At 35.1% G+C, this 19,525-nt stretch overlaps 1 protein-coding gene across 1 annotated transcript in view; it reads left to right on the top strand.

The window, feature by feature from the left end:
- Positions 1-19,525, top strand: part of FSIP2 (fibrous sheath interacting protein 2) — an 82,170-nt gene that overhangs the window by 17,431 nt on the left and 45,214 nt on the right. Inside the window, exons 9-13 of the mRNA XM_058664702.1 lie at positions 1,383-1,469; positions 6,375-6,481; positions 7,167-7,200; positions 8,335-8,441; positions 11,062-11,125. Of these exons, the coding sequence (XP_058520685.1) occupies positions 1,383-1,469; positions 6,375-6,481; positions 7,167-7,200; positions 8,335-8,441; positions 11,062-11,125 (399 nt within the window). The remainder of the gene's footprint in view (positions 1-1,382; positions 1,470-6,374; positions 6,482-7,166; positions 7,201-8,334; positions 8,442-11,061; positions 11,126-19,525) is intronic.

Below are 19,525 nucleotides of genomic sequence, written 5' to 3' on the forward strand. Positions count from 1 at the left end.
CCACCGTCATGGGAGACCTGGCTCCCCACTTCGATCATGGCCTGTTATTTGGAAAGTGAATCAAGAAACTAGAACCCCCTCCCTTTCCCTCTCTCCTACCCAAAATCAATACATTTTTAAAAATAATATTGTGAAATTATTTTCGTACTTAGTCTAATTAGCATGTTCTTTATCTTAGTTGCCTTTGTATGTGATGAGAAAGCTTTAGATTTAATCTGTTAGCAATTTCAAGTGTGCAAGAAATTATTGTTAACTATAGTTACCATGCTATACGTTAGATTCCCAGAGCTTCCTCACTCCATAATTGAAAATGTGTACCCTTTGACCAGCATATTTGTATTCTTCTGCTCTCTTGACTTTCTTTATACATTATTCTACATTTTGCCTTTCAAAACAGGTGTTGTATAGCTCAAATATATATTCCTTTTATTTATCATTTAATCCTAAATAAATGCAGAAAAACTGAAACATTATTCCTTCATTAAAAAACCCTGGATAATTCTAAAATGAGTACTTTCAAAATATCATTGCCATTACTTTAAATTATAACCTTAAAAATACAAAGTACTTTTAGGGCACCCATTATCAAATAAGTGCAATGACATCCATGATAATCATTTGTTGTCATCAATTAATATTAAGTGGTTAATATTAATATTAACTAAGTCTGTTAAAAGACATTTTCCTGTTAGTTTTTCAGTAACCATAAAATTGTTATGTGAATCCATTAAATCTATTAATTGTTTGGTAACATTGTCATATTCCACTAAATGGAAGACCTCTGTGGGTTATGGCATGAGGAATAGAGTGCAAGAGTAAGCAGCAAAGTAAAAAAGACACTCACACACACACACACAGACATTAGAAGAAAAAAATGAAGTAATCTGTGAATTGGAAGGCAACACTCCCCCAATTCATAACTCTAAAGAGCGGCCTTTGAGCCACATGCGCACTGAGAACCTTTTGCCCGGCTGAAGTTAGAAACACACACTTTAATTGCTCTATCATAAAGGATATGCTGAAGTCTGAGGCACATCCAAGAGCTGGGACAATGCCTGCTTGCTGATGAATCTGCAGCTCAGTAGCTGTGCTATTGTGCACTGCTTCAGAGAGGAAATGACATGTTCCATTTGACCATAATGCAGTTTTTTTTTCAGCCAGAAGAAAATTCTGTGTCCAGTTTATCTTTTGACTGAAGAGATAATGTTTTAGGAATAATCGCTTTTCCCTCTATTTCACATCTCTATCCTGTTTCATTTCTTCCCCGATTCCTATTGGTAGATGAATATATAGCTTTACTTTCTCTGGGACATTGAAGAATAGGTCATTTTGGGGTAATTTTGTTATTGCCATGATTAAAATAAATGTCCCATATCTTTAAGCATCTCCAAAGAAGAAAAAGAAAAGTTCTGATGATAAAAAGTTACTGTATCCTGTTGATGACCAGAAAATGTATAAAGAAGCACAAGGTAATTGAATATTATGATAAGAAATAGTAAATAGTAATTTCAAGAAAGCTTGAATTTGATGATGACCTAAATGCAGATCTAAAACCTTGAATTTGATGATGACCTAAATGCATGATCTAAAATCCAGATAAATGTTCTCATCTCTCACCAGATAACCATCATTAGTGGTGTTTACCAAAATTATATAGCCTTTGTTCTTTTACATTTGTTTTTAATTAACAAATTATTATTTTCAAGGTTTTTTTCACATAATGTCAATTTAGAAAATGAAGTTACTATTTTTTTTCTTTTTTTAAAGATTTATTTTATTTATTTATTTTTTATTACAAAGTCAGATATACAGAGAGGAGGAGAGACAGAGAGGAAGATCTTCCGTCCAGTGATGATTCACTCCCCAAGTGAGCCGCAAGAGCCGGTGCGCGCCAATCCAAAGCCGGGAACCAGGAACCTCTTCCGGGTCTCCCACATGGGTACAGGGTCCCAATGCATTGGGATGTCCTCTCCTGCTTTCCCAGGCCACAAGCAGGGAGCTGGATGGGAAGTGGAGCTACCAGGATTAGAACCGGCGGCCATGTAGGATCCCGGGGCTTTCAAGGCGAGGACTTTAGCTGCTAGGCCACACCGCCGGGCCCCTATTATTTTTTTTTTTTTAGCTTTAAAGATTTACTTATTTTTATTGGAAAGTCAGATATACAGAGAGGAGGAGAGAGAGAGAGACAGGAAGATCTTCCTTCCACAAGAGCCGGAGCTGAGCCAATCCGAAGCCAGGAGCTAGGCGTCTCTGGGTCTCCCACGTGGGTGCAGGAAACCAAGGTTTTGGGCTGTCCTCGACTGCTTTCCCAGGCCACAAGCAGGGAGCTGCATAGAAAGCAAGGCCACTGAGATTAGGAACCGGTGCCCGCATGGGATCCTGGTGCGTGCAAGGCAAGGACTTTAGCCACTGGGCTAATAAATGGGTACTGGGCCCATTATTATTATTTATTAAAAGAGTACATAATACCTAACAAATTACAAAATAACTTTCTAAGACTCAAATGAATTTAGAAAATGCTGAAATGGGTGAGAAATTAAGTCCATTAACTCCAAAGCCACTGTAAATCCCCCACAACTGCACCTTTCCAGGATGAAGTCAGAGCCCAGAAATACGCACATCCTCTCTTTGATATAGTCTTTGTATTATTCTGTGTTCTCGCCACTAGGAAAAAAAATTTCAGTGTATATAATTTGGTTTTTACAACTGCATTAACTTTAACATCACTAGCATAATCACATGTGGAACAGTTTCCACATTCCAAAAACTACCTTCATGCTATCCATTTCAGATACACACTCTGTCTTTGTGCACATAGCTATTCTCAGATTCAGTTCATTGTATTTGGGGAGATGTGATTTAAATGGAACCATGAAGTGCTTAATGACTTTTTCAAAATGACATTTTTCCCCATTAAGCACAATGCCTTTAAAATTCACCCAAATTTACACACTTACCATAGATGGTTATTTTTGTTTCTGAGTGCTATTCTGTTAAATTATGCACTAGAGTCTATCTCGTTGGCAGTTGACGAATATTTAGATTTTTCCTATGTTTTGGTGATTTTCAATAGAATAACCAGAAGCATTTATATGCAGCTTTCTGTGCGAATTAGGGATCCATTTGTTATATTAGTGAATGCTTAAGTTTATGAAGAACTATCCAACTATTTTCTAGATTGGCTATGACATTTTGCACTTCCATCAGTAACACATGAGGGATCCATTTGCTGTACGTCATTGCTCCTATTTTTTCTTATCAATATAATTGCTTTTAACCATTCTTATAAATTTAGATTTGTGTTATAAAGTGATAGCACCCATTAATCAATAGCTATTAAACACCCTTTTTCCATCCCATGCTTTTCCCTATTCTTTCCAACCTCTTGTAATCACTATTCTAATCTCAGCTGTCCAACTTGTTTTCTCACGGGAGAGATGCTGCTGAAGGCATCATATTTTGTCTTCCTCTCATGAAATTTCATCATTGCATGTTTGAGTAATTACCTGTACACTCTGCTGTGCTGGCTTATATCCTCTTTTTCTTGATCCATCAGGCATATCACTTTCAATTTTTCTTGAAGGTTCAGATTTTTGTTTCATTATATTGTCTTGTTTCTCTTTTATGTTTATTGATCTTTTATTATTTCATTTTAAAAATACTTTAAATAATACATATAAAAAAGATTTCAACGAGCACACAGATTTAAGTTTTATGACATTTTGTATATACCATTCATATGTACACATTATATGCAGACCCATACATACTATTTTCCAAAGTAGGTGTGAATATGTTATATCATGTAATGTGAATTTTAAGATATAAAAATAAATGAGGAAGAAAGCATATATTGTTATGTGAGAGATATAATTTTGTTAAGAAAACATTCATAGATGTATGTACACCAAACAATATGGTATCCAGTCACTTTTATGTTACTGTATATTAACCACCACATCATAGAAAATGTATGATTTTGGGCCCGGCGGCATGGCCTAGCGGCTAAAGTCCTCGCCTTGAATGCCCCGGGATCCCATATGGGCGCCGGTTCTAATCCCGGCAGCTCCACTTCCCATCCAGCTCCCTGCTTGTGGCCTGGGAAAGCAGTTGAGGACGGCCCAATGCATTTGGACACTGCACCCGCGTGGGAGACCCGAAAGAGGTTCCAGGTTCCCGGCTTTGGATTGGCGCGCACCGGCTGTTGCGGCTCACTTGGGGAGTGAATCATCGGACGGAAGATCTTCCTCTCTGTCTCTCCTCCTGTCTGTATATCTGGCTGTAATAAAATGAATAAATCTTTAAAAAAAAAAAAAGAAAATGTATGATTTTATCTTTGTTTCTGGGTTGTTTCATAGCATATAATGATACGCTTTCATCCACTTATTGGAATTACCAATATTGCCTCTGATTTCATGACATAATAATAATCCATTATGTAATTATATGCATTTTTATTCATTTATCGATTGATGGATATTTAGGTTGATTCCATGTTTTTATTATTATAAATAGGATATAATAAATTTGGGATATGCCTGTTTCTTTCAAATGCTGATTTTATCTTTGATATATATTTTGTATGATATGAGGAATCTCTACACTGTTTTGCATAATGAATGTGATAATTTGCATTCTTATCAATAGTGTATTAAGAGTTTTCTTTAAATTTATCTGTAGACCTTTTCATAATAGCCATTTCAACTGGAATGAGATTTTGCCTCATCAAGGCTTTATTTGCATTTCCCTAATGACTAAGGATGTTGAACTTTTTTCCATGTGTTTGTTAATCTTTTTCCCTTCTTATTTAATAAGTTGGTTTTTTAATGGTTGAATTTGTTGAACTGTTTATATACCTTATGGAGTTAATCATTCATCAGATGTATAGTTTGCAAATATTTTCTTTTACTCTGTCAGTTCTCTCTTCTGTTGATTATTTGCCTTTTTGCAAAAGTTTTTAATTTGGAAAATAATCATACTTGTTTGTTTTTGCTTTTATTGCCTTTGCTTTTAGGTTCTTAGCTAAGATAATGATTGCATATGTCAATGTATGAAGGTGTTTTTTAGGTTTTTCTTTAGTAATTTCACATCTTATATTTAGAACTTTGATCCATTTTGACTTAATTTTAGTACAGTGTAAGACACAGGAGTCTTGTTTCAAATTCTGCATGCAGAAATCCAGTTTTTCTCTAGTAATGATTTGAGCAACTCTTTGTGAGGAACAAGTTGTATTTAAATGGATGGATTTATTTCTGGGGTGTTTAGATTGTTTAATTGATCTGTGTTTCTTAATTTATATGATTCATTAACTCTGTACTGTGCCTTGAAATCTTGTATTGTGATACCATCTGCTTTGTTTTCCTTGTTCAAGATTCCTTGGGTTATTTGGAAACCTTTGGGTTTCCATATGAGTTAGGTGTTTTTTTTTTTCTAATTCTATGAAGAATGTTATTGATATTTTGATAGAAATTGCACTGAATTTGTAAATTATTTTGGGTAGTATGGTTATTTTGTTAATAATTCTTCCAATCCATGAACAAACAAATAATAAAAAAAAGACCTTTCCTTATTTTTGTGTCTTCTTAAATTTATTTCTTTAGTATTATGCAGTTCACATTGCACAGGTCATTGCAAATTTATCTCATCAGTTTTTTTAGCCACTGTGAATGCGCTTGCTTGTATAAATTTATTATCAGCAAGATTGTAGTTGGTTATTATTTCATTTTTTTATGCCATTAAGAGTTGGCAAGAATATAAAGGAAATTAAATTCCAATACACTGCTGAATGGTGTGAGAAGTACACTTTGGAAAACAGTTTGGTATTTCTTAAATATTAAATGTTTACCCACCATAAGACCAAGTTATTCTACTACAGGTTCCTCACCCAGTAAAAATGAAGCATTATGTCCACAAAGCATAAAAGATTTTCATGAAAATTATTAGCAGTGTATTATAAAAGTTCAGCACTGAATACCGCCCAAATGTCCATCAGCAGAGGATATAAAATATTGTGAAATATACATGTAATAAAAGCAAACTATTGAACCATTTAGTAATATTCTGCTGACTGAAGATGGGTACAGATGTAGTACTTGATTCCATTCAAGTAAAATTCTATCAAATGCAAATGAACCTCAAGTGGAGCGTATAGATCAATATATTGGGGAGAATGGGAATTTAAAAAATGAATGGATTACAAAGTTGCATGGGATAATCTTTGAAGAAATCAAATTTTTATTCTTGATTGGTGAGATGATTTCAGTTTTAAATATATTTCAAAATTAATTAAATAACTAAATCTAAGTGAGCAGATGGTACTGTATTTCAATACACTTAAGTCTGAAAGTCATATTTTCTCTTCCATTTACTTTTAGGGCAGGCATCAAATACTGCTTATTCTCAAAGTAATACAAAGGATATCTTAAAAAAATCAGCTTCACTTGTTGTTCCACCAGATGTACAGGACGATACAGAAAAAAAGGTATGAAATATGTTTCACAGTTTTGACAGAGTTTTTTTTGTCTCTATTTCACTTTGGATTCTGTATACTTTCTCGTTCCTCGTTCACTGGAATGTTGCTGCCTAATGAGGCATTTTGCCAGAAATCAACCCAACAGATATTTAACAGTTATAATTATAGCAGTAGTTATTGTTTATTGACCACATACTGTTGATTCAAGTTGTAAGTCAACAAGAAAGTTGGTGACATTGAAGATAAAAGTCTATGCATAACTTGATACTCATAGAGACTCATTATCTTGTGGGGCAACAGACACAGAAAAACGTTATTACAATAACATGAATTTGAAATCATAAATTTTATTTTGATCCTAAGAAGTATTTTTGGTGCTCATTCTGTAGGATTAGATTGGCTATGAATGTGTTAGACTGAATTTCTCTGAGAGATGAATGACTCAAAACTTTTTAGAACTAGCCTTTGAGTGTGTCAAAATGCCTTTATATAAGCTACGGAATTCTGGAAACTTGGTTTTAGTCTGGTACATCTGATTTTCTGTGAAATGTATCCTAAATTGTCAGTGTTTATTGCTCCCTGAGACAACTTTTGTCAGTGTGTTAGTAGGGAGCATCTGTACTCATTTGATTTATTGATAGTATAAAACACAAATACTAACAAGTGTTTTTCTCTTTAATGTTGTACTGTCTAGCTAACTAAAAAATCAAGTGTTTTTGATATTAGAGGTAAGAAAATGGAAAATATTTGTTTCTATTTTGTTGTTAAATACCTCAGTAGATGTTTTTACCATATAAAAATTTTAATATGCTTATTAAAGCATATATAAATAAAGTATGATGTAAAATGTGTTACTAATTTAGCAGTTAAAGTATTATATATCTCGGTGGTTGTTCATAGCAAATTCCTTTTCAGATTTGCCAAGTCAGTGTCCCTAATGTAAATGTTCATACTGATGACTAGAGTAAGCTACTGACATGCTATAATTCAGAAGGTTGAAATACAGAAAACTATACCCAGAATTTTTCTCATATTTAGTTGCTGTCAATTCCTCACAACCAGTTCATCTGGGTTTACATTTCCCCTTAAAAGAAATGGGATCATTACTTTAGATTTTTGTTAGATTTGATGTTAGATTTAATGTTAGTACTAAAAGCACTCACATGTACTCCTGTATACACAAAATGAGATATTTCCATCCATTGACAAATGATACCCTCACATTCAATACAAAACTAAACCATCTTCCTATTTTAACTCAGGCACAAATCTTGAGTTGTCTGAGTCTTCCCTTTTCAGGTATTTTTGTGCCCAAAACTTGTCACTTTCTCCTCATCGTTTTATCCAACCCTGTATCTCTGTTCCTTATTTCTATTTTTCTTTCAATGATAGATTCCTCTGAATATTTTAGATTTTAAATTTCTTCTACCTCTTTTATAAAAAACCTCTAGATATTTTTCTTCTGTGAGATCAGTCTTTCTGATATTTAGTGTTATGTCCATATGCAAGAGGTGGGTGTTGTCTCATTGCATACTGAATAAAATGCAAGCAGCTAATTCTGACAGTGGGCTATGGTTAGTGTCAGCTTAGCCTGGCATAAGAAATTAAATATATTAGAATGAGAAGCTAAGAAATTTGGACTCACTCTTGAAGGCAGTGGTGAACCACTGAAAATTTGTAGGCAGTAGACTTCTAAGGAGTTACATTATTAATAGATATACTTCTGTAATTCAAACTCTAATTGTGGTGATTCCAATAATTGTGGTAACTTTAAAAGGGAATGTTCTATTGGATTTATTAATATCATCCCTAATCAAACAATATGAGATTCTCATAATTAAATACTTTTCTTCTTTTCTTAGGAGCTATATACACATCAGCTCAAGAATCAACCATGTCAGCTCAACCATCACCCACAAAAATTTTTCCCAGATCTTCACAGTCCTTTTTGGATCCTCAGAAAAGCGAGGTATATAATATTTCTCTTATTTCAAATGCAAACAGAACAAATAAATCACAACCTTGTGGTCTTAATGGGAAAACAAGAATGCCATTTGTAACTAATGATATACAGCAACTATATTCTTTGAAATTAGTAGTTTCAATAACTAAAAGTTTAATGCCCTTAGAATTGTCTACCTAAACACATCATAAAATGTTAATTCATTATATATACTTACATTGTTTAGAGAAAGTAAGAAATAGTACTTTGATTTTCCTTATTTTACCTAAAGATTTATTTATTAATTTGCAAGGCAGAGTTACAAACAGAGGGGGAGAATAGGAAAGAGAGAGAGAAAGATCTTACATCTTCTGGTTTAATCTCCAAATAGCCACAACAGCCAGAGATGGGCCAGGCAGGAATCAGGAGTCAAAACCTTCCTTTCAGTCTCCCACCTGTGTGGCATGGATCAAAGCATTTGAGCATCCTCTGCTGATTTCCCAGTCACATTTGCAGGTAACCAGATCAAATCTGAAACAGCGAGTACACAAATCAGTGACCATATGGATGCAGCATGGCAGGCAGTGTTTTCCAGCCCCTGATTTTTCTTATGCTAACTCAATACTTTTTAACCAGTGATTAGTTAGCTGCCATTTGCAAGCTATTAGAAAAGATTCAAGATTCAGCCTGTGAACACAAAATGTGTGTTCACTGTTGCGCAGAGAAAAAGAGGAAAGAGAGGAAAAGACAGAGAGAGCTTGTATCACCAAGTTCACTTCCCAAATGTGCACAATGTCCATTACTGGGTCAGTCTGAAGATGGGAGCCTCGTGGTTCCAGATCTTCCATGTGAGTGTAGGGGCCCAGTGTCTTAGGTTGTACTTTACTGCTTCTCCAGGACATAAACACAGAGCTGGATCAAAAGCAGCTGTTACATGAACAAGTGCCCATAATGGATGCCAGTTCCCCAAAGGATTAGCCTGATGGGCCACCATACCAACCCTGCTTTTCTGTTTTGTTTTTAGGAATCAAATCCACAATTTGATCCTTTGTTACCATACTGGCAGTCCCATTCACTGTGCTAAGAAGTCAAGGTGGTTTGAAAAAAAAAATAGACTCGAAATTTAAAAAAAAAAATTCCCAAATGAATTCTTCATGACTAGGGTAGAATGTCATAATTTCCATATCTGTAAAGCATAATAATTGCCAGAGTATGCATACCTCCTAAAATGCAGCAAGTTTGCTAAACTACACTGCATATAATTCAGTTTTGTTATAAACAAATATTTTTAGGTGAGCTATTTATTATTTGAAGGGTAGTGACAAAGAAAGAAGAGGAACATAAGAGATTGGATCTGCAGGTTCACTCCTCAGGTGTCATCAGTGTGTCCACAGTTGGGTGCAGGGCTTCAGAACTTGGGGCACCTTCTACTGCTTTCCTAGAAGTATCAGCAGGCAAACAAATCAGAAGTGAAGCAGTGTCCATATTGAATGCTTATGTTACAGGTAACAGCTTAGCTGTTGTGCTACAGTACTGGCCCCATAAATAAATATTTAACAGACATATATTGAGCTTACTGAGCTGTTTTACTACATTGATAGCCATCTTAACTATGCTAAAAGTAAATATGTGTGTGTGTGTATGCACTGACCCTTTTTTAAAAATTAAAAAAAGAGATTTATGTATTTTTATTGGAAAGACAGGTTTACAGAGAGAAAGTAAGACAAAGATCCTCCAACCACTGGCTCATTCGCTAAATGACCACAATGACCAGAGATGAGCTGATCTGAAGCTAGGAGCCAGGAAGAACTTCTGGGTCTCCCAAATGGGTACAGGGTCCCAGGGGTTTGGGTCATGCTCTACTGCTTTCTTAGGCCACAAACAGGGAGCTAGATGGGAAGTAGAGCAGCCAAGACACAAACCAATGTCCACATAGGAGCCCAGTGCTTAGAAGGGCAATATTAGCCAGTTGAGACACTGAGATGGGCTCAGTATTCTCTCTTTTTTTTTTTTTTTATCTTAGGAGGTTTATTTCAACGGGGCAGGAACGGGAACGGGTAGAGGTGGTGAAAACCAGGAGAAAAAGGGGAGAGCAAAGAAAAGCAAGAGAGAGAGAAGAGAGAGAGAGAAGAGAGGGAGAAGAGAGGGGTAAGAGCGGGGTAAGAGGGGGAGGGATAAGAGCCGGGATAAGAGAGCGGCTCAGTATTCTCTTGAAGCAGTCATTTTGCCCAACATATTTCAAAGACCATGCCCTCAATTTTTAAAAGAAACATGGAAAAATTATTTTAAAATATGTCCAGAAGAATGTTCAGGAATTTCTTCAAGCTCAAACTGTGCCTTTTCCCCTAATTTACCAACATTGTATTTTTTATGTTAGTAATTCTTAAATGTGAGTATAATTATATATCAATCTGGAAGTTTTACTGGACCATCAGATACTGTAATGGACACACACAGATGTGTTAGGAACTTTTGAATACTATACATTAAATAACTTGCTACCAATATAATGAAATGTATTTATTTTGAATTTACAAGAGAAATTTTCAAATTCTAAAATTTTTATCTTCTAAATATGAAAGTAATCATTGTATCTAATACTTGGGAACAAATTGTTAATCTGTTTGTTTTGTTGTGAAATATGTAGAAAGATACGAATGTTGACTGGAATCAAAGAACAGCTAAGAGATCAAGCCACTTCTGTGAACCAGGTAAGGGTCTGTAGCAGTTATAGAAGGAATCATGTCATCTATGTTTAAACAGAGATTTATTTATTTTTATTTAAAAGGCAAATTTTACAGAGAGAGAGACTGAGAGAGAGTCTTCTATCTACTGGTTCACTCCCCAAATAGTCACAAATGGCCAGAGTTGAGCTGAATCAAAGCTGAGAGCCAGGAGTTTCTTGTAGATCTCCCACATGGGTACAGGATCCCAAGGACTTGGGATATCCTCCATTGCTTTCCCAGGCAATAAGCAGAGCGCTGGATCCAAAAAAAAAAAAAAAAAAAAAAAAGGAGCAACCATGATGTATATTGGCACTCATATGGGATGCCAGTGACACAAGGCAGAGAAGTAATGCCAGAGTCACTGCGCCAGCTCCTGAAATCACAATGTGTTGAATGATTGTTAAAACTGATATTTATTCAGCTCCTTTAAGCTTGATATAGTGATAAATTTGAACATTCTAAAAAGAGAAACCCTGATTTTATTCATATAGACTTTTTATTATACTTAATGGAGGTAGCCATTGCTATAATCATAGCCCAGTATGATAAGTAAGTAAAATAGTAGGAGTGGGGGTGGATGTTCAACCCAGTAGTTAAGATACATGTGTTTGAGGAAAGAGTTGCAGCAGAGTGAGCCTGGAAGAGCTTTGGGTGTTGTGGTTGTGTCTTTTTAGACACTTGGATTTTGTATACAAGTATCAGACTTAGATTTCTGGCTCTGCTAAAACAGACTTCGGGAGACACAGAAATGGTTCAAATGCTTAGTGGCCTGTGATTCTCCTGAGAGACCTAGGTTGGATTTTCTGCACCTGGATCTGGTTCCAACCCACTTCCTGCCGTTGAGAGCATTTGAGAACTGAACAAGTAGATGAGTGCTCTGTTTCTCTTACATCAAAAACTGTAACAATTAGATATGTATAAAAATCAAAAGACCGAAGAATACAATGTCTACACCAAACAAGGGTCATAAAATTTCTCAAGAGACCACATCTGAGATACGAAAGATGCTAAGAAATTTTTGTTGTTAAGTCAACACTAATGTTGAAAAACACAGAATTTTGCTGTTTAGGTTTGTGCTGATTATGTTCTGCTTTTTAAAAAAAAAATTTGCTATTTTTGTTGCAAAGTCAGATAGATATACATAGAGGAGGAGAAACAGAGAGCAAGATCTTCTGTCCTCTGATTCATTCCTCAAGTGGCCGCAGCAGCCCGAGCTTAGCTGATCCAAAGCCAGGAGCCAGGAGCCTTTTGCAGGTCTCCCATGTGAGTGAAAGGTCCCAGGGCTTTGGGCTGCTCTGGACTTCTTTCCCAGGCCACAAGCAGGCAGCTGAATGGGAAGGAAGCAGGGCTTCCAGGATTAGACCCGGTTCCCATATGGGATCCCAGTGTGCGCAAAGCAGGTACTTTATCCGCTAGGCTATTGTGCCGGGCTCTATGTTTTGCTTTTAAAGCAGTTTCTTTTCTTTTTAAGATTCACGATCTTGAGGTATAGTAGACTATTAAAAGTTGTGTGCATTTTAGGCATAAAAATCTATTTTATGTGTGTATGAATTAGGAAAAAAATCACTGTGTTCAAACTAATTGGCGTATCTATCACCCCACCAAGTTATCATGTTTGTGTGTGTGTGATGGGAAAATTTAAGCAATTTAGAATAATTCAAGGTACAGGAGAGTTCATATGTAAATAATGTGCCATTTCATATTAGGGATTTATGCATTCATGGATAATGGTATCCTCTGTTATCCTGAAGTGAATCTTCCACAAATAAACAAGGATAACTCTACTTAACATGAGTTTGTCTTCAACAAACACTGATTGTTTTAAAACACTGGTTATTATAAACAGTACCACAATAAACATGGAAGTGTGGATAACTTTTAAACATATTCATTTCCATCCACTCCCCAGCAAACAGGGATCTTTCTATCTTTCTTTCTCTTTGTAAGTCTGCCTTTTCAATAAAAGTATTTTTTTTAAAAAAGAAAACAAACTGATATCAGTTCCTTTGAATGTATACAGTTTGGAATTGGTGTATTGGAAGGTAGCCCTATTTTAATCATTATAGTACCTCCATCCTCTTTTCTGTAATAATTGCAGTGATTTACAAGACAACCAACAGTGCTCAACAGCTCCCTTTTCTTCACAACCTAAAACATTTTGTTTCCGATAACGTCTTGCCAATAGGTGTGATACCATATCATGATGTGATTTGTATATGCATTTTTCTGTTGATGTAGAATATTAAGCACCTTTTCCATATCCCTTTTTGTTACTTATATGTCTCTTTTTGAGAATTTTTACATTATTCAATGTCATAGTTTAAACTGAACAATTTTTTCTTATATGAAATTGTATGTACGTATGCTGGATATTGACACTTTATTATATGATTTGCTCATATTTTCTATGATTCTGTAAGTTGACTATTCACGTGTTTAATATTTGTTTTGCTATACAAAAGCCTCTTAGTTTGATAAATGCACATTTTTCTTTCATTGCTTATGAAAAGATGCTTTGGTGCCTATGACGTATATCATACACAAAAAATATGTGCTGATTGTATTAATGCTAAGTCATGTTTCTGTTTTGCTTAAATTATATTTAAGTCTACACTGCAATTTTATTTGTTTCTTATACGATATAATGGTCCAAGTTGATTTTATGTTTAGATATCCAGTTTCTCTTCTTCATTGTGTTCTCTTGGCACACCTTTCATTGATTAGTTCTTTATGTGTGCATTTCTTATTTTCATGAGAATTCTTCTCCCTTGGTCTGTATGTCTTTATTTCAGTGCTATATTATTGTGGTGTCTGTAGTTTTGTATTTTGAAATTTAAGAGTATGGTGCTACCTAATTGTTTTTCTTGATCTAAGGTTCCTTTAGCTATTTGGATTCGTCTGTAGTTCCATGTGAATTTTGGCCTCCTTTTTATTTATTTTATTGGAGGACATTGAGATTCTGTATGCAATCACACTGGGAATTTGTAGATTGCTTTGAATCATTGTAACCTCTTTTTATTATTTTCTGAAAATGTACCTAGTTGAAACTATATCTTCTTTGATTTGACTCTTGGAAAATAAACATTCTGGTGTTAGAGAAAAATTTTAAATTGTGTATTTAATTACCAAGTTTAGTAAATTAGAACTACGTATAATAAGAGTGAGACATTCTGGAGTTCCATTGCACAATAAGCTGAGTGTACATAGTGCTAATATACTGCATATTTCTTTACTTAAAAAAAACCTAGTAGGTAGCATTTTAGTATTTTCACTATGAAGAAATGCTAAATGTTTGAGATTTATTTAAACTGATAGAACATGACACATGTATATATGTAAGGGAATTCACATTATCCTACAATAATACAAATTTTAAGTTTGTTGATATTTTAACAGGAGAAAGATTTATAATAGTTGAATTTTTTATGTCTCAATCTTCTTATCAAAATTTTCTCATGCAATTATTCAATTTATCAAAATGTGTAAATTTCTTGGCAAAAAGTTATTACATATCCTATCCATATAGATCAGGTTATTGAAAAGTAATGTATATAGCATAGTGTCTAAGGGAGTATATCTGCTCCCATACCTGACTTTTTACTCTGCATTCCAACATTAAAATTCATACTAGTTTGGTCAATATACTTAAAATCTTTGCTCTCCAGTTTTCTCAGTGATAAGAATGGGAGTGATAGCAGCAATGCTATCATCATTATGCCAGTTCAGTTAGTTGATGTTGTTAAAGTGCTTTGGGCTGGTGTTGTTGCCCAATGCTGTGCTGCTTACTACTCCAGCATGCCAGTTCAGTGTACCAGGAAATCCTGGCTACACCACTGCTATTCCAACTTCCTGCCAACATGCTTAGGATAGCAGAGGAAGACAGCTGAAGTAGTTTGGCTGTGCCACCCACATGGAAAACCAGCAATGGAATCTCTGGCTCTTGACTTCATCATGGCCCAGATTTGGCCATTGACATCTGGAGAGTGACTCAGTCAATAGAAAGTCTTCCTATTTCCGTCACTTTGCCTTTCAAAAGAAAAAAAGGAAAAGAAAAACCCACAAAGAAATAAATATTTAAAAATATATATTCATAATATTCTTAAAACAGTGAACTTACATTGGTTATGACTGTGTATAACAACTAAAAATGTACCCAAAATTTAACAAGTAATATTTTAATTCTTTTGTGAGTGTATCTAATTTTCAATTTCGTATTTCATTTTTCAAAGATTTATTTATTTCACTGGAAAGGCAGATTTACAGGGAGAATGAGAGACAGAGAGATCTTTCACCCACTGTTTTCACTTTCCAAGTAGCCACAATGACCAGAGCTGAGGCAATCAGAAGCCAGGTACTCCATCCAGGTCTTCCACACGGGTGCAGGATCCAAGGCTTTGGATCATCCATCCTTTTCTGCCTTCCCAGGCCACAAATAGGGACCTGGATGGGAAATGGAGCAACCTGGGTATAAACCACTATCTATATGGGATCTTGGTGCTTGCAAGGGAGGGATGAGTCAATTGAACCATCAGGCCCATTGTGATTCATTTTTTGGTACTCATGAGTTAGCTGTGTTGTTTTCTAGTTTAGTTTTTGTTTGTTCCTTTTTTTTTTTTAAGATTCTACAGTATCCAATTTTCAGTTTTCTTGGTTTTGTTATTTTATTTCTAATTTTATTGTTGGTTGGACTGAAAGTCTACCAGCCTTTTGAAATACCTGGAGAATCATGGCTAAGCACATGTGATTAATGTCAAAACACATACATAATTAAAAGAAATGAATATTTTTAATTTGGCATTATATGTATTTTTTAAAAAAATGCCCATTTAATCAAAATGAAAGTTATATATTTATATTTTCCTACTTGTTCTTGAAAATACCAGAAATAATTGATCAACTCTTCCACATTTTTTCCCATTCTTATAACATTTGATTCAAGTTACTAGGCATATCCAAATTTTACCATCATGATATTTCATCTGGTGAATTGATGAATGATCTCTTGCAATGATCTCTTTCTGTAAAGTTTTCTTTCACCTTAGTAAAATGTGCCAAATTTTTGTAGATATGTCAATCTTAGGGTCATTACATGTTTAAATGAATCTTATGAATGTTATAACTGAATTTTGCTTCATATTTACTTAGTTTTAGAATTTCCAACTTTGAACTTGATTTGCAAGCACATTAGTAACACATCTTTGGAAAAATTGTGTCTTCATTATTTCTTCTTACACTTCATACTTTTCTATGATCAATCACACTTTTTTAATGAAGTACTCCATTTTTTTATTTCTATGTGGATAATTTTCCTTTAAACAATTACTCTAGGCATTTTATAATATCTTACTTATTTAGTATCATTACATGCAGCAGTTCTGGGGAAAATTTAGCTATTGCATCTTCCTATATTCTTTCTTCATGTTCTTTATTATCTTACCCTGAAGTTCCATCTCTATGTGACAATTCAAGTTTGTCATTTTTATCTTTTATTGACTATCATACTTTCAGTGTTCTTTGCCACATTTGTGTTGATTTCTTTAATTCTGTACACTTGAATCAGTGCATTACCAATGTTTTGGTAAGTTATTATTTATACTATCATTAGCATAGTATAGTTAGTAACTTCTTTAATTATATAAATTAAGCACTATATATAAAATATAATTATTGAATAGTTATTTTTGAATTAATAAGAGACAAGTTATTATTTTTTGGTAAGTTTTTGTTCCATGTCTGTGCTAGCAAACATGTTGTTTATAAAACGGGGCTTGAAAAAGTTCAAAGAAGATTGAATAGTATTAAAAAAAAAAGCATAAAGAGCCCAGCACAATAGCCTAGTGGTTAAATCCTGGCCTTGCAATCGCTGGGATCCCATATGGGTGCTGGTTCATGTGCAGGCTGCTCCACTTCCAATCCAGCTCCATGCTTGTGGCCTGAGAAAACAGTCGAGGATGGCCCAAAGGCTTGGGACCCTGCACCCATGTTGGAGACATGGAAGATGCTCTTGGCTCCTGGTTTTGAATTGGTTCAGCTGTTGTGGCCACTTGAGTAGTACACCAGTATTGAAGATCTTTCTCTCTGTAAATCTGACTTTCCTATAAAAAGAAGTAAAACTTTAAAAGAAAAAAAAACTCATGAATATCAATAATGTCTGCATCATACTAAAATTAATTTTTAATCTTATTTCCCATGATCTTTTCAAAGTACCCTCCTATATTTCAAGAGTTAAAGTACACTGGTTTCATACTTTGTATCTGGTCATTCAAATTTAATTGATCAATTCAATTATGTAATTTTAATGTATTTTTTTATACCAGCTATAGTGGCTTGTTTATATTCGTGTGTGTGTGGGTGTAATACAGTAATTATTATTGTTGCTGTTTCTTAACTCATTATGATAGCAAAGTGTGGTTGGAATTTTTTTAATATTTGTGTAGGTTGTGTTCTACTACAGAAAATTAATATTTTCTGTTACCAGGCAGCTACAAAAACTGTAAACACTGGCTCAATTATTTTTCTTAAATGAAGTTCTCACTTGGAATTTTACAGACAACACACAGTTGGTGGATTTGATAGTTAAAGATATTTAAAAGTCTGTGGTTATTTAAGAGATGTGTGTATGTTTTTTTCCTCCACTATGCACAGCTAAAAGACTGGACAATTTATTTCTCTTCTGCATCTGTGTCATGGCTGTCTTTTAGTAACTCTTCCAATAAGGATGAATTCACAGAGTTCCTAGGTCAGGCATTAGCCTCAACATGTGTTTACCACTCAAAATTATGTTCCCATCATGTTTTGTTATATATATATTTAATCTTCAATAAGTTCTCTTATTTGTCAGAAAGATTAGCTATTTTTAAGAACATATTATTAAATTTCTACAAACCTGTTAATGTTACAACAACCTTTTTAGATAGCCATTTCCATAGAATATTTCTGGAAATCATAGAAGATGGTGTTTTGTTTTGTTTTTTAAATAATAGGGAAATAATCAGGGAAAGAATGTGGCATAGCTACTAAGGGGCTGTATAAGATACCTGTCATTGAGTCAGACTTCCACTTCCTCTTCTTTTTTTTAAATTTCATTTCATTTTATGACACAGTTTCATAGGCTCTGGAATTCCCCCAACGCCTCCCCATATCCTCTCCCCATGGTGGATTCCTCCACCTTGTTGCAATATTACAGTTCAAATCCAGTCATGATTCCTTCATTGCAAGCATGTACCTACCATGCATAGTATCCAGCATCTTGTTGTCCAGATAAATTCAACAGTTTCTTGGGGAGATCATCTCTGGTCTGAAAGCAGAGCTGGCAGAATATCATCCCATCCAATGAAAAGCCACAACATAACATCAACAATAATTTACAACACTACAGAGTTAATTGACATGGTATTGAGTGACCAGTATGTTAGAAAATACAAGTTCTTAACCACCTCCTGTGACTACTTCATTGACATTTCAATTTTAGTTTACACACAAGCGGCTGCTATACACCTTAAAATGGCTATAGGATACTATTCAGCTGTCTCATGTCTATTTTCGTTTTTGTATTTAGTAGTTTATAGTGTTGAAGCATAATTTTTACTGAACTTGGTGGATTTTAGGATAGTACAAACTGGCTTATAACTCTAACACGGCATATGTCAACAGTTGAGGTACAGAACAGTTTTAGGAGGGGTGTGCACAGAAATCTTCAATACCCCAGTGAGGAATAACTAATCTTTGTGTCCTACCTGGTAAGGTATATGTGAGTGCAAGCTGACTGTTTCCTGTCTGGTTCTAAGCTTTCCTTATTGGTTTCTGTCTATCTAATTTGGGGGGGGGGGTAGTTGGGGCTCCGGGACGACCGTGACGGTCATTGCCAGTGAGGGTGGGGATCCAAAGTTGGAACTAAGCAAGGACCAGAGAAAACTCCTCTCCCGAGTCCCAGAGGAAGTTTATTGTTCTTCTGTTTGAGGTCTTTTCGGGGCACCCAGCTGTTGTTCCAATGACATTAGATCCTGTGAGGAAGGATCTGGGCTTCTTTCATCCCATGTGCGAGATCCAAAAGGGAGTGGATGACCTCAGAGTTCTTGGCCTATGAAGGCAGTCCATTTCCCTGTGGTCTCCTTGGCAATTGGGATATAGCCCTTGGTGCCTGAACTGATAGTCCTTGGTGGGGATCCAGGAGTCTCCAGGGTTGGGATACAAGCCTCCTCATGTCCTCCTGCTCTGCTCTGGGCTCCCCCCTCCACCCGCTCTGTGCATATGACTACCTGTTAAGAGGTTGTCAGTATCACTCTTGATTCCCCCTGTATGTCTTTATAGTTTTGCTAATGTCTAATGCTGATTTGAGTCTGTTATCTATAAGTTACCTGTTATATTCTTGATAGGTTATACTTA

Source organism: Ochotona princeps, chromosome 5, assembly GCF_030435755.1.
Source record: "Ochotona princeps isolate mOchPri1 chromosome 5, mOchPri1.hap1, whole genome shotgun sequence".
Taxonomy (NCBI): domain Eukaryota; kingdom Metazoa; phylum Chordata; class Mammalia; order Lagomorpha; family Ochotonidae; genus Ochotona; species Ochotona princeps.